Raw genomic sequence first — 12,656 nt, 5'->3', positions numbered from 1 at the left:
TAAATTTCTACCCCTGCATTTTGACATTTTTTTTGTTTATGTATGGTTCTTTATGGTTTTGTATTTTAAATTTCTGTGTGGTTTTTATGTATGGTTTGCATTTTTGAATCATTGTAATCCTCCTTGAGACCTGCATTCTGGGCGAAAGGAGACAACATTCAGGACTTGTGCCTTTCCCCTTCTCTCTCCCCCCCCCAATCTCTCTCTCATCTCTCCACCCTACCAGTGTCTAATAATAACCTTCATAAATGGGAACAAGCTTTTCATCCACTCAGATTGTGTAACTAAAATGAGATACACAAGTAAATTCTCCTAATATATTCTAATAATAAAATGTGGATTATTTGGAATTATTTTTAAAGATATCCACAACCACACTGTCCTTTTCTGGATAATACTAAAGGTTAATGTGAAAGGATTTGTATTATTAATATTGATTTGGATCAGAGTTCCTTTATGTGTTAATGATTCCCTTTCATTTTCAGCTCTCGAAGGCTTGATGCATGACCCTGACGCTTCTGTGTGCATAGCTGCAGCTCATGCCCATGACCGTGTTTCTTCCGTTCACTCCAAAGAGAAGGATGGGCTTGATGGCAACAGCAAGAGAGTGGCCAGTGACACTGCAACTGAAGATTCTACGAGGAATTCCAGAACGCAGAATATTATCCGCAGCAGCCCTTCCAGACTTTTTGCTGTTATCAGCCTCTGGAAATCAGCCAATGGAAATTAATATTTGGCCAAAGATGGAAGGAGCTTGGTATACCATTTCATAAGAACAAAAAAGGCTGTGAAGATCACTTTTCCTACACCCAATTTCAGCAAAAACAACAGTATAAGAGACCACAAAAGGAATTGTTGATCTACTAGGTACCTGGATAATAAACACCACTGATTCCCTACAGAATCCAGCCTCTTAGGCTTTTTCTTGCTACAGCTACATTACAATAGCTTTTCTATAAAGGTCAAGGCATCCCCCAATCATTTCTTAACTTGTGAACAACTCTCCTGCAAGTCCCTTTTACATGATTGTAGACAGATATATTAGATCGATAGGAGCCTTGGTATGGAAGGATGGGGGGCAGATGTGCTACTGCTTCTCTTTCCACACTTCTGTAAATCTAGTTTGATGTGTACACCAATGCAGGAGAGGCATAGTGTAAGCTTCCAATGAATTTCTAACTATTTTAAAGATAAAATAACATTCAACAAAAGGTTCAACAAGAGGATAGGCATTGCTGGAGGTGGGTAGTCTTAGTGTTCATCACATTTAAAAATCCATATATGGCTCATTGAGCTTGAGAGCAACTCTGTAAAACAAAATAAGATTAAAAGATGACTAAATAGTAATGACATGCGGGAGGGAATTGTTTATTGGAGATATACCATTAGGTATATATGACCCAATGAGAGCTAGTGTGGTATAGTGGTTAGAGTGCTGGACTATAACCTGGGAGACCAGGGTTCGAATCCCCATATAGCCATCAACTTCACTAGGCTCACTGGGTGACCTTGGGCCAGTCACTTCCTCTCAGTCTCAGAGGAAGGCAATGGAAAACTACCTCTGAATACCGCTTACCATGAAAAGCCTATTCATAGGCTCGCCATATGTCGGAATCGACTTGAAGGCAGTCCATTTCCATTTTTTCATATATGACCTTCATGCAGTCACGAGCTAGAGGGAGCCCCAGCTGACAAAGCGTCAAGGCGAGTTAAGCAGCAGAGTGAGTTCGGCAGCAGGGCGAGGAGGCCAGGGCCCCCCACTCTGCCTGTCTGTTCCCTAACCTCAACTAAACCGCAGTCTCCAACCCATTAACGTAATAAACTTTAAACAAAACTATGCAGGTAAGAAGCCAGCAGGGGTGTGGGGGCTTTCCAGTGTTTTGCACCGCCTGCAGCATGTATGACTATCTGCCTGTTGGACAGAAGTCGTGGGTGTGCTCTCGGTGCAATGAGCTCCTGACTCTCCGGGAACGACTTCATTTCCTTGAGGCCAAGGTGGCAGACCTGGAAAAGCTGAGAGAGGCAGAGAGGTGTGTGGAGGAGGCCTTCAGGGACGTTATAGCTGTGTCCCACTCCAACGATGATAGCTCTCCTGCTATCATGGACAACGATGGTCTCGGGGAAGGAGAGCGTCCAGCTGAGGAAGAGGGAAACGATCCCTTAGAAGGGACCCATTCCTTGGGGGATGAGCAGCTATCCTCTCGTGCCAAGAATATATCTCCAGAGGGTGGAGGATCCTTGTAGTGGGTGATTCGATCATTAGGAACATAGACAGTGGGGTGTGTGATGGGCGTGTAGACCGCAAGGTGTTTTGCCTGACTGGTGCGAAGGTTGCGGATATCACCCGTCGTTTAGATAGTTTGGTAGACAGTGCTGGGGAGGAGTCAGTGGTTGTGGTGCACGTTGGCACCAACGACATGGGGAAATGCAGCCGTGAGGTCCTGGAAGCAAAATTTAGGTTGCTAGGTAGGATGCTGAAAGCCAGCACCTCCAAGGTGGCTTTCTCTGAAATGCTACCGGTTCCACGCGCAGGACCAGCCAGCCAGGCCCAGCTTTGCAGTCTCAATGCGTGGGTGAGATGATGGTGTCGGGTGGAAGGATTTGGATTTGTTAGGCACTGGGGAACATTTTGGGACAAGCCGGGCCTGTACAAAAGGGACGGGCTCCACTTGAACCAGAATGGAACCAGACTGCTGGCACTTAAAATTAAAAAGGTAGCAGAGCAGCTTTTAAACTGACTGAGGGGGGAAACCCGACAGGAGCTGAGGAAGGTCCAGTTCAGAATAAACCTCCCCCCTGGGATAAAAACCAAAGTAATCTTGAAATTTTAAAAGGGGTAGGCCTAGAAGTAGGCATTGTCAGAGCAGGGGCACAGGATATCAATTCAGAAGAGCAAAATTACCACAGGCCAAACCACAAGTGCCAAAGACACTTGAAGAGAGACACTGCTTACAAGTGCCTGTACACTAATTCTAGGTACCCTCTGAACCAAGTTGGGAGAACTGGAGTGCTTGGTCTTAGAGGAGAGCATAGATATAGTGAGCATAACGGAGACCTGGTGGAATGGAGAAAACCAGTGGGATACGGTTATCCCTGGATATAAACTATATCGGAAGGACAGGGAAGGACGTACTGGTGGCGGAGTCGCTCTATACGTGAAAGAAGGCATTGAATCCAGCAAGCTTGAAACCCCAAAAGAGGCGGACTCCTCCACAGAATCGTTGTGGGTGGTGATACCATGCCCCAGGAGGGACTTAATACTGGGATCTATCGTCCCCCTGATCAAAATGCTCAGGGAGACCTTGAGATGAGATATGACTTCCCAGGAGGATCGCTCCGCCTGTGCTGCCTCTGAGACGGGCTCCCGTCTTGGATGAAACTTTTTCAGTTTTAAAACCAGTCAGAAGGGCTTTTTGACTGGGGAAAATTTCTTCCGGATAAGGAAGAAACATAGAGATTTCCCACACAGCTTTGTTGTGTTTGTTGGAGACTGGAATTCATTAGAATTGTCTGTGAAAGAAGGCCTTCCAGCAGCTTGGACGGAGCTAGGATTTCTAGCTAGCTCAGCTGATTAAGTGAGCCGTTTTTTTTTCTTCAAAGAAAAACGGATTAACAGGCAAGCATTCTCCTGTCTATGCTCATTATTTTGTTATCTATACAGCTAAAGAGATTTGTCAAAGAACCAGCAATTAAGAAACCTTGGGTGAGTCATAACCTTCTCTTTTATTCATGGAACTAAGGGGAAGAAAATAAAAATAGCCTATCTTTTTTTTATTATTGCAAAAAGCTGGCATGGAAATCAGCATTATAGAGATTACAAACGGATGAGGGGTTTCTAATTGGAAGAGAAAAAAATTTTTTTTGATTTATAAGACTTCTGAGTAATATATGTCTGGGACTATTTTTTCCGGTCTACTTTTTTCTTTTTTCTTTTTGACGAATCTGCTCATTCTTTCTGCTACTAGTTATTTGGATGCTGTGAACTAAAGCTGTTTTTGTACTTCTGGACATATAAGAGATAAGGAAGTCCGTGCTGTCTAGAGTGTGACGTCAGTTGGTTTGAAAGATTAACTCCTTTGTAACTGGATAAAGAAATAAACTGTTCTTTGCTTGGGACATTGAAAATTGAAGGAGTTTTGTTCCTTTGGTTTTAAGAATGACAATTAAGAAGATGGTTGAGATCATGGATGTACAAGAAGGGACTTTATCTTTAGATATGTTTCAGAAAATAATGAATGGGATTAAGCTAACAAAACAAGAACTGAAAAATAACAGACAAGCATTGAAAATTGAAATTGGCAAAATGAGACAGGAGCTGAAAGAAATTCAGGATTCTATGAGAAAGGAGAATAAAGATAGATCTGGAAAACCAAAAAAGGATGAAAGAAAAATTAAAGGCAAGGTTCAAACTATGGAGATTGGATTAAATATGGACTTGGAAAAAGATTTGGATTTCCTGGCTGTGATGGATCCTGGAGACAAATATTACGGTTTGGAACTCAGCACTGTCCCTGAAGGAATTGATGAAGAGATTGGAGATAAAGATATTATCGGTTTGAAAAAATTCTTGGACTGGAAGGATTCGATGGAACTTGAAATGGAGAAAGTTTACAGAATTAATCCCTGTTTTGTGTCAATGGAAAAACCTTCAAGAGATGTGCTAGTGTATTCTGTAAAAAAGAGGCACAGAGATGCAGCTTTGCAACAATACTTCAGTGATACGTTCGGAATTGATGGCAAGGAAATATCTGTGATAAAGGAAATTCCTATCAGACTCTTATTATATGACTATGACAGCAAGATTATTGGGTGCGTAAAGATGGAAGATGGAAGATGGAACCAACATGGATAATGGAAGAAGAGCGATTTGAAATTACTGGACTTAGTAGACTTGATGAGTTGGATTAATTGACATGTCTATCTAGAAAAAGATGGATGGACATATATCTCAAGGATTGGAAACTTCTCTTTGACTTTTTGTGGAAGAATAAAATGATATGATGTTAATGAGATTTGATACCAACTAAGATAACCGCTGGAGGAAGGTGATTTTATAATCTATTAAGAGACAGGCTGGTTATATATTATAGACTTATAGCTGAACTACGACAAATCGGAAGTCAATAGTTTTTTTTTCTTTTTTATTGTATTAGTTATTAATTTGTGTTTTTTCTTTTTGTATTGTTTTGGTTTTGAAAATTTGAATTAAAATTAATTGAAAAAAGAGAGAGAAAAAAAGAGATGAGATATGAAATTGAGGAAGCATCCAAACTAGGAAATGTGGTAGTAATGGGTGACTTCAACTACCCGGACATAGACTGGCCGCATATGTGTTCCAGTCATGACAAAGAAGCAAAGTTTCTAGATATTCTAAATGACTATTCCCTAGACCAGTTGGTCATGGAACCGACCAGAGGGACGGCAACCCTGGACTTAATCCTCAGTGGGGACCGGGACCTGGTGCGAGATGTAAGTGTTGTTGAACCGATTGGGAGCAGTGACCACAGTGCTATTAAATTAAACATACATGTAACTGGCCAATTGCCAAGAAAATCCAACACGGTCACATTTGACTTCAAAAGAGGAAACTTCACAAAAATGAGGGGATTGGTAAAAAGAAAGCTGAAAAACAAAGTCCAGAGGGTCACATCACTCGAAAATGCTTGGAAGTTGTTTAAAAACACTATATTAGAAGCTCAACTGGAGTGCATACCGCATATCAGAAAAGGTACCGCCAGGGACATGAAGATGCCAGCATGGTTAACGAGCAAAGTCAAGGAAGCTCTTAGAGGCAAAAAGTCTTCCTTCAGAAAATGGAAGTCTTGTCCAAATGAAGAAAATAAAAAAGAACACAAACTCTGGCAAAAGAAATGCAAGAAGACAATAAGGGATGCTAAAAAAGAATTTGAGGAGCACATTGCTAAGAACATAAAAACCAACAACAAAAAATTCTATAAATACATTCAAAGCAGGAGACCATCTAGGGAGGCGATTGGACCCTTGGATGATAAGGGAGTCAAAGGTGTACTAAAGAACGATAAGGAGATTGCAGAGAAGCTAAATGAATTCTTTGCATCTGTCTTCACAGTGGAAGATATAGGGCAGATCCCTGAACCTAAACTAACATTTGCAGGAAGGGATTCTGAGGAACTGAGACAAATAGTGGTAACGAGAGAGGAAGTTCTAGGCTTATGGACAATATAAAAACTGACAAATCACCAGGCCCGGATGGCATCCACCCAAGAGTTCTCAAAGAACTCAAATGTGAAATTGCTGATCTGCTAACTAAAATATGTAACTTGTCCCTCGGGTCCTCCTCCGTGCCTGAGGACTGGAAAGTGGCAAATGTAACGCCAATATTCAAAAAGGGATCCAGAGGGGATCCCAGAAATTACAGGCCAGTTAGCTTAACTTCTGTCCCTGGAAAACTGGTAGAAAGTATTATTAAAGCTAGATTAACTAAGCACACAGAAGAACAAGCCTTGCTGAAGCAGAGCCAGCATGGCTCCTGCAAGGGAAAGTCCTGTCTCAGTAACCTATGAGAATTTTTTGAGAGTGTCAACAAGCATATAGATAGAGGTGATCCAGTGGACATAGTGTACTTAGACTTTCAAAAAGCGTTTGACAAGGTACCTCACCAAAGACTTCTGAGGAAGCTTAGCAGTCATGGAATAAGAGGAGAGGTCCTCTTGTGGATAAGGAATTGGTTAAGAAGCAGAAAGCAGAGAGTAGGAATAAACGGACAGTTCTCCCAATGGAGGGCTGTAGAAAGTGGAGTCCCTCAGGGATCGGTATTGGGACCTGTACTTTTCAACTTGTTCATTAATGACCTAGAATTAGGAGTGAGCAGTGAAGTGGCCAAGTTTGCTGACGACACTAAATTGTTCAGGGTTGTTAAAACAAAAAGGGATTGCGAAGAGCTCCAAAAAGACCTCTCCAAACTGAGTGAATGGGCGGAAAAATGGCAAATGCAATTCAATATAAACAAGTGTAAAATTATGCATATTGGAGCAAAAAATCTGAATCTCACATATACGCTCATGGGGTCTGAACTAGCGGTGACCGACCAGGAGAGAGACCTCGGGGTTGTAGTGGACAGCACGATGAAAATGTCGACCCAGTGTGCGGCAGCTGTGAAAAAGGCAAATTCCATGCTAGCGATAATTAGGAAAGGTACTGAAAATAAAACAGCCAATATCATAATGCCGTTGTATAAATCTATGGTGCGGCCGCATTTGGAATACTGTGTGCAGTTCTGGTCGCCTCATCTCAAAAAGGATATTATAGAGTTGGAAAAGGTTCAGAAGAGGGCAACCAGAATGATCAAGGGGATGGAGCGACTCCCTTACGAGGAAAGGTTGCAGCATTTGGGGCTTTTTAGTTTAGAGAAAAGGCGGGTCAGAGGAGACATGATAGAAGTGTATAAAATTATGCATGGCATTGAGAAAGTGGGTAGAGAAAAGTTCTTCTCCCTCTCTCATACTAGAACTCGTGGACATTCAAAGAAGCTGAATGTTGGAAGATTCAGGACAGACAAAAGGAAGTACTTCTTTACTCAGCGCATAGTTAAACTATGGAATTTGCTCCCACAAGATGCAGTAATGGCCACCAGCTTGGATGGCTTTAAAAGAAGATTAGACAAATTCATGGAGGACAGGGCTATCAATGGCTACTAGCCGTGATGGCTGTGCTCTGCCACCCTAGTCAGAGGCAGCATGCTTCTGAAAACCAGTTGCCAGAAGCCTCAGGAGGGGCGAGTGTTCTTGCACTCGGGTCCTGTTTGCGGGCTTCCCCCAGGCACCTGGTTGGCCACTGTGAGAACAGGATGCTGGACTAGATGGGCCACTGGCCTGATCCAGCAGGCTCTTCTTATGTTCTTAAGAATGCTAAATGCTACTTTATAGGTTTGACCTGGGCTTTGATGATCACAAATGAAATATGTGAACTGATGATAAAACCATTGTGCTTGAGATGTCAGTTGACAATGAAAGTTCTGTGTTTGGTGTTTGATTTATGACAAATTATCCATATATAGAACTCACAACTTCATGCTGAAGTCATCACCAACTGATAAAAATAATTAATGCCTTTGATTTCCAGACCCTGATATTCTGTTCCAGGCAATTAAGACTCCTGTTCCATCAGTAAATCTGCAGTGCTATAACTGCTCTTGATCCTGCTGTCACAGAGCTGATCTCTTAGGCAGGGCAGGAAGTGTCATTGAGTTCTCTCCTTTCAGCACACTCTCCCTGAGGAGGCACCAGTGTTGATCCCTAAGGTTTATCTGGATTCACTTCTCTTTCTTCATCCCTCAATTTGAGAGCAGGGGTAAAGATGGAGAATGCTATTTTCAAAAGGCAACCCTATTAACCCTACTACATCACACTGAAATTATAGTTTGCCTTGTCACATCCAGTGTACGTTGATGATTTCCTAAGAGCATCAGTAATCAAAGTGCTAGTCTGTTAAGGGGGATGCCAAAAATGTGGCCATAATTCTATTGATCGTTACTCTCCTCCTTCCATAGCTGTCATTTTCCAACCTCATGCATGTTTAGTAGTGAAGCTGCTGTTATAATTTGCACGGATAAAGACAAAGCATGGTGGGAAAAGCTAAAGTTGCTTCTAACAAAGTACAGAATTGTGGATCTTGTGTATGGAACAAACATGCAATTAAAAACATTAATGTTAAACAAAAATTATGGGTAGAGGAGGAAGAGTGCTTTATTTTTGTGGTTTATCAATGGAAATGTTTGCCATGCAGGATCAAAATGTCTTCTCAGTAACATCTTTTTTATTACTTATGCCACAATATTTAGCTTTTAGATAGCACTCCGCAGGAGTGGGCTGAAGGTAGACCAGGATCTACTGGTAGATATTTGAGTGATGTGAAGTACATCAGCAAGGATTTCTTATTCCCAACTGTTTAACAATGGCAACAACAAGAGAACTCTTTCCCACCCACCCCCAAAATTATACTGGTGAAATGAATAAACCAGGGGAAGAGGTAATCAGGGGTGGAGTTTTGCAGGTAAGGATTGTGAGCTCAATTCAGTTTGGTACCCAAATAAATTCCTGGGATAAGAACACTTTAATTCTAAGCGTATATCTTTTGCATCTGGCTCTAGCTGGTAGATCTTGGGATCCTAGTAAAAAACAAAGTAGATCACACAAGTCTGATCTATAGTATTCAAAGAACTTTATGTACATGTTCTTAGAAATCCTTACAATAATCCTACAAGATAGATTTGTGTTAAAATGGCATGCTTTACCATAAAGCCAATGATGCAGCTGCTTTGGGTAGCTGACTCTAGAGAAGGGTGCTCTTTTCTTGCCTGCAATGTTGATTAATAGTGAGAAGTGATGTAGCAAAAGCAATTAGGAGCTATAACAGAAGGTCTGAGCAAGTGATATCAATGAGATTAAACAGGAAACCTATTACGCTCCAACAGCAAACACAGAAGAAGAGGAACTGGAAAGATTTTATGGAGAAGTACAGGAAGAAATTGATCACACACAAAAACAAGATGTGCTGATAATGATGGGGGAATGGAATGCAAAAGTAGGGAACAGAGAAGAACTAGAAACTGTGGGAAAATGGGGTTTAGGAGATAGAAATGAAGCAGAAGAGAGCCTTATTGAATTCTGTGAAACCAACTATTTGTTTCTTGCGAACACATTTTTTGAGCAACCAAAGAGACGACTGTATGCATGGACATCACCAAATGGTCAATATAGGAATCAAATTGATTATATAATTGGTAGCAGAAGATGGAGAAGTTCCATATTTTCTGCGAAAAGAAGACCAGGAGCAGACTGCAGTACAGATCATGAACTGGTCGTATCAAAAATCAGAGTAAAGCTAAAGAAGAACAACAAAGCAATCATAATGACAAAATACAATTTAAATAACATTCCAGAAGAATATAAAGATCAAATAAGGAACAGATTTGAGGCTTTAAACTTAGTTGATAGAGAAGCAGAAGAACTATGGATTGAAGTCAGAGACATTATCAGGGAAGAATGCAAAAAAAATACCTCTAGTTAAAAGGAGAGAAAGACCTCAATGGATAACTGACGAAACTCTTAAAATGGTTAAAGAAAGGAAAGAAAAAGAAGATAGAAACACGGTCAGAACCCTAAATGCAATAATACAGTGACTAGTACGTAGGGACAAAGAACTATTACAATAGTTAATTGTATAGAAATAGAAGAGGATAACAAAAAGGGTAGAACAAGAACCCTATTCCAAAATATTAGAGAAATTAAAGGGAAATTTAAACCAAGAGTAGAGATGCTGAATAATCAACAGGGGAACACACTGACTGACCGAGATGATATAAAAGGAAGATGGAAGCAATACACTGAGGAACTTTATCAAACAGATGCAAGGACGACAGATTCATTCACGGAGGAACCGTATGATGAAGAACCAGAAATTTTAGAAAGTGAGGTGAACGCTGCTCTTAAAATACTTGGAAGAAACAAATCACCAGGAACAGATGGCATACCAATAGAGTTGCTACAAGCTACTGAGAATGAATCCATGCAAATTTTGACAAAAATGTGTCAAGAAATATAGAAAATTAAACAATAACCCACAAACTGGAAGTGTTCAATATACCAATTCCTAAAGAAAGGGGATCCCAGGGAATGCAGTAATTATCGAACTATTGCCTTAATATCCCATGCAAGTAAAGTAATGCTCATGATTCTACAACAAAGGCTCTTACCATATATGGAGCAAGAAATGCCAGATGTCCAAGCTGGATTTAGAAAAGGAGGCGGTACCATAGATCATATTGCAAACATACGTTGGAAATGAAACCAACCAAGAAATTTCAGAAGAAAATCACCCTGTGCTTTATAGATTACAGCAAAACCTTTGATTGTGTAGATCATGAAAAACTATGGAATGCTTTAAAAGAAATGGTGGTGCCACAGCATCTGATTGTCCTGATGTGCAACCTATACTCTGGACAAGAGGCTACTGTAAGGACAGAACATAAACCAATTGGTTCCCAATCAGAAAGAGTGTGAGACAGGGGTGTATTTTATCACCCTATTTGTTTAATCTATACACAGAACATATCATACAGAAAGTGGGATTGGAACAAGATGAAGAAGGTGTGAAAATTGGAGGGAGAAATATCAATAATTTAAGATATGCAGATGACACCATACTGCTAGCAGAAACCAGTAATGATTTGAAACAAATGATGCTGAAAGTAAAAGAGGAAAGCACAAAAGCAGGACTACAGCTGAACGTCAAGAAGACCAAAATAATGACAACAGAAAACTTATGTAACTTTAAAGTTGACAATGAGGACATTGAACTTGTCACGGATTATCAATACCTTGGCACAGTCATTAACCAAAATGGGAGACAGTAGTCAAGAAATCAGAAGGCTAGGACTGTGGAGGGCAGCTATAAGAGAACTAGAAAAGGTCCTCAAATGCAAAGATGTATCACTGAACTCTAAAATCAGGATCATTCAGACTGTGGTATTCCCAATCTATGTATGTGAAAATTGTGAAAATTCGACAGTGAAAAAAGCGGGTAAGAGAAAAATCAACTCATTTGAAATGTGGTGTTGGATGACAGCCTTGCAGATACCATGGACCACGAAAAAGACAAATAATTGGGTGTTAGAACAAATTAAACCAGAACTATCATTAGAAGCTAAAATGATGAAATTGAGATTATCGTACTTTGGACACATAATGAGAAGACATGATGCACTAGAAAAGACAATGCTGGGAAAACAGAACGGAGTAGAAAAAGAGGAAGGGCAAACAAGAGATGGATTGATTCCATAAAGGAAGCCACATACCTGAACTTACAAGATCTGCACAGGGTGGTCTATAACAGATGCTATTGGAGGTCATTGATTCATAGGGTCCCCATAAATCATAATCGACTTGAAGGCACATAACAACAATTCTTTAAAGTAGTTTGAATTCGACGTTTTAAGGTTGCATTCCCATATTGACTTAGAGAAGGAAGCCCCATCAAATTCAGTAGGACTTGCTTCTGTCTAGACATGTACAGCAATACACTATACAGTAGGGCCCTTTACGGCGCTTCGCTAATGCGGCGGTCTCAATTAGGCGCAATTAGACTAAAGCCCCCGTAACGTAACCAGACCCCCGCCGAAAAGCAAATACCGCTGAAAAGCGGAACTCATTGAACAGAATGGTGCACGACTCCCAAAAACCACCGTAAAAGCAGAACAAGCACCATATGAGTGGGGCTTTAGTCTAATTGCGTCTAATTGAGACCGCTGCATTAGCGAAGAGCCGTAAAGCAAAACGCCATAAAGCAGGGCCCTACTGTACAACTAACTTCTTAAGGCAAATCAGCATTTTGCATAATGTCTGCCTAGGTGTTCATTACAACTTCCTGTCCTTAGTAATTATTTCCTTAGTCACTTGGGCTGATGGAGCAACTCAGCTTCGAGTCCAGGGCCGCTATTCCGCGCCTGGCTCTGTCTGCCTTTTCATCCCAAGTCTCCCCTCAGGCTGAAAGGGGTCTCGCCTCCCTGGGCTCTCACATTCAAGGCAAACACGCACGACCTCCGCCGCAAGCTCCTTGCCTCCCCCTTGCAGCTCCCTGCTTTCTCTCCTCCTCCGAGTCCTTCCTCTCAGTGACACGCC

At 41.1% G+C, this 12,656-nt stretch overlaps 1 protein-coding gene across 9 annotated transcripts in view; it reads left to right on the top strand.

The window, feature by feature from the left end:
- The window catches only part of MROH7 (maestro heat like repeat family member 7), a 41,517-nt gene extending 40,467 nt beyond the window's left edge, over positions 1-1,050 (top strand). For all 9 annotated transcript variants that reach the window (XM_061633115.1, XM_061633114.1, XM_061633116.1 and 6 more), the window contains one exon: positions 486-1,050. In XM_061633115.1, the coding sequence (XP_061489099.1) occupies positions 486-730 (245 nt within the window). In that variant the 3' untranslated portion in view covers positions 731-1,050. The remainder of the gene's footprint in view (positions 1-485) is intronic.
- Positions 1,051-12,656: the final 11,606 nt, after the last annotated feature.

Source organism: Rhineura floridana, chromosome 6, assembly GCF_030035675.1.
Source record: "Rhineura floridana isolate rRhiFlo1 chromosome 6, rRhiFlo1.hap2, whole genome shotgun sequence".
Taxonomy (NCBI): Eukaryota; Metazoa; Chordata; class Lepidosauria; order Squamata; family Rhineuridae; genus Rhineura; species Rhineura floridana.
This window is presented reverse-complemented; position numbering and strand designations above follow the sequence as displayed.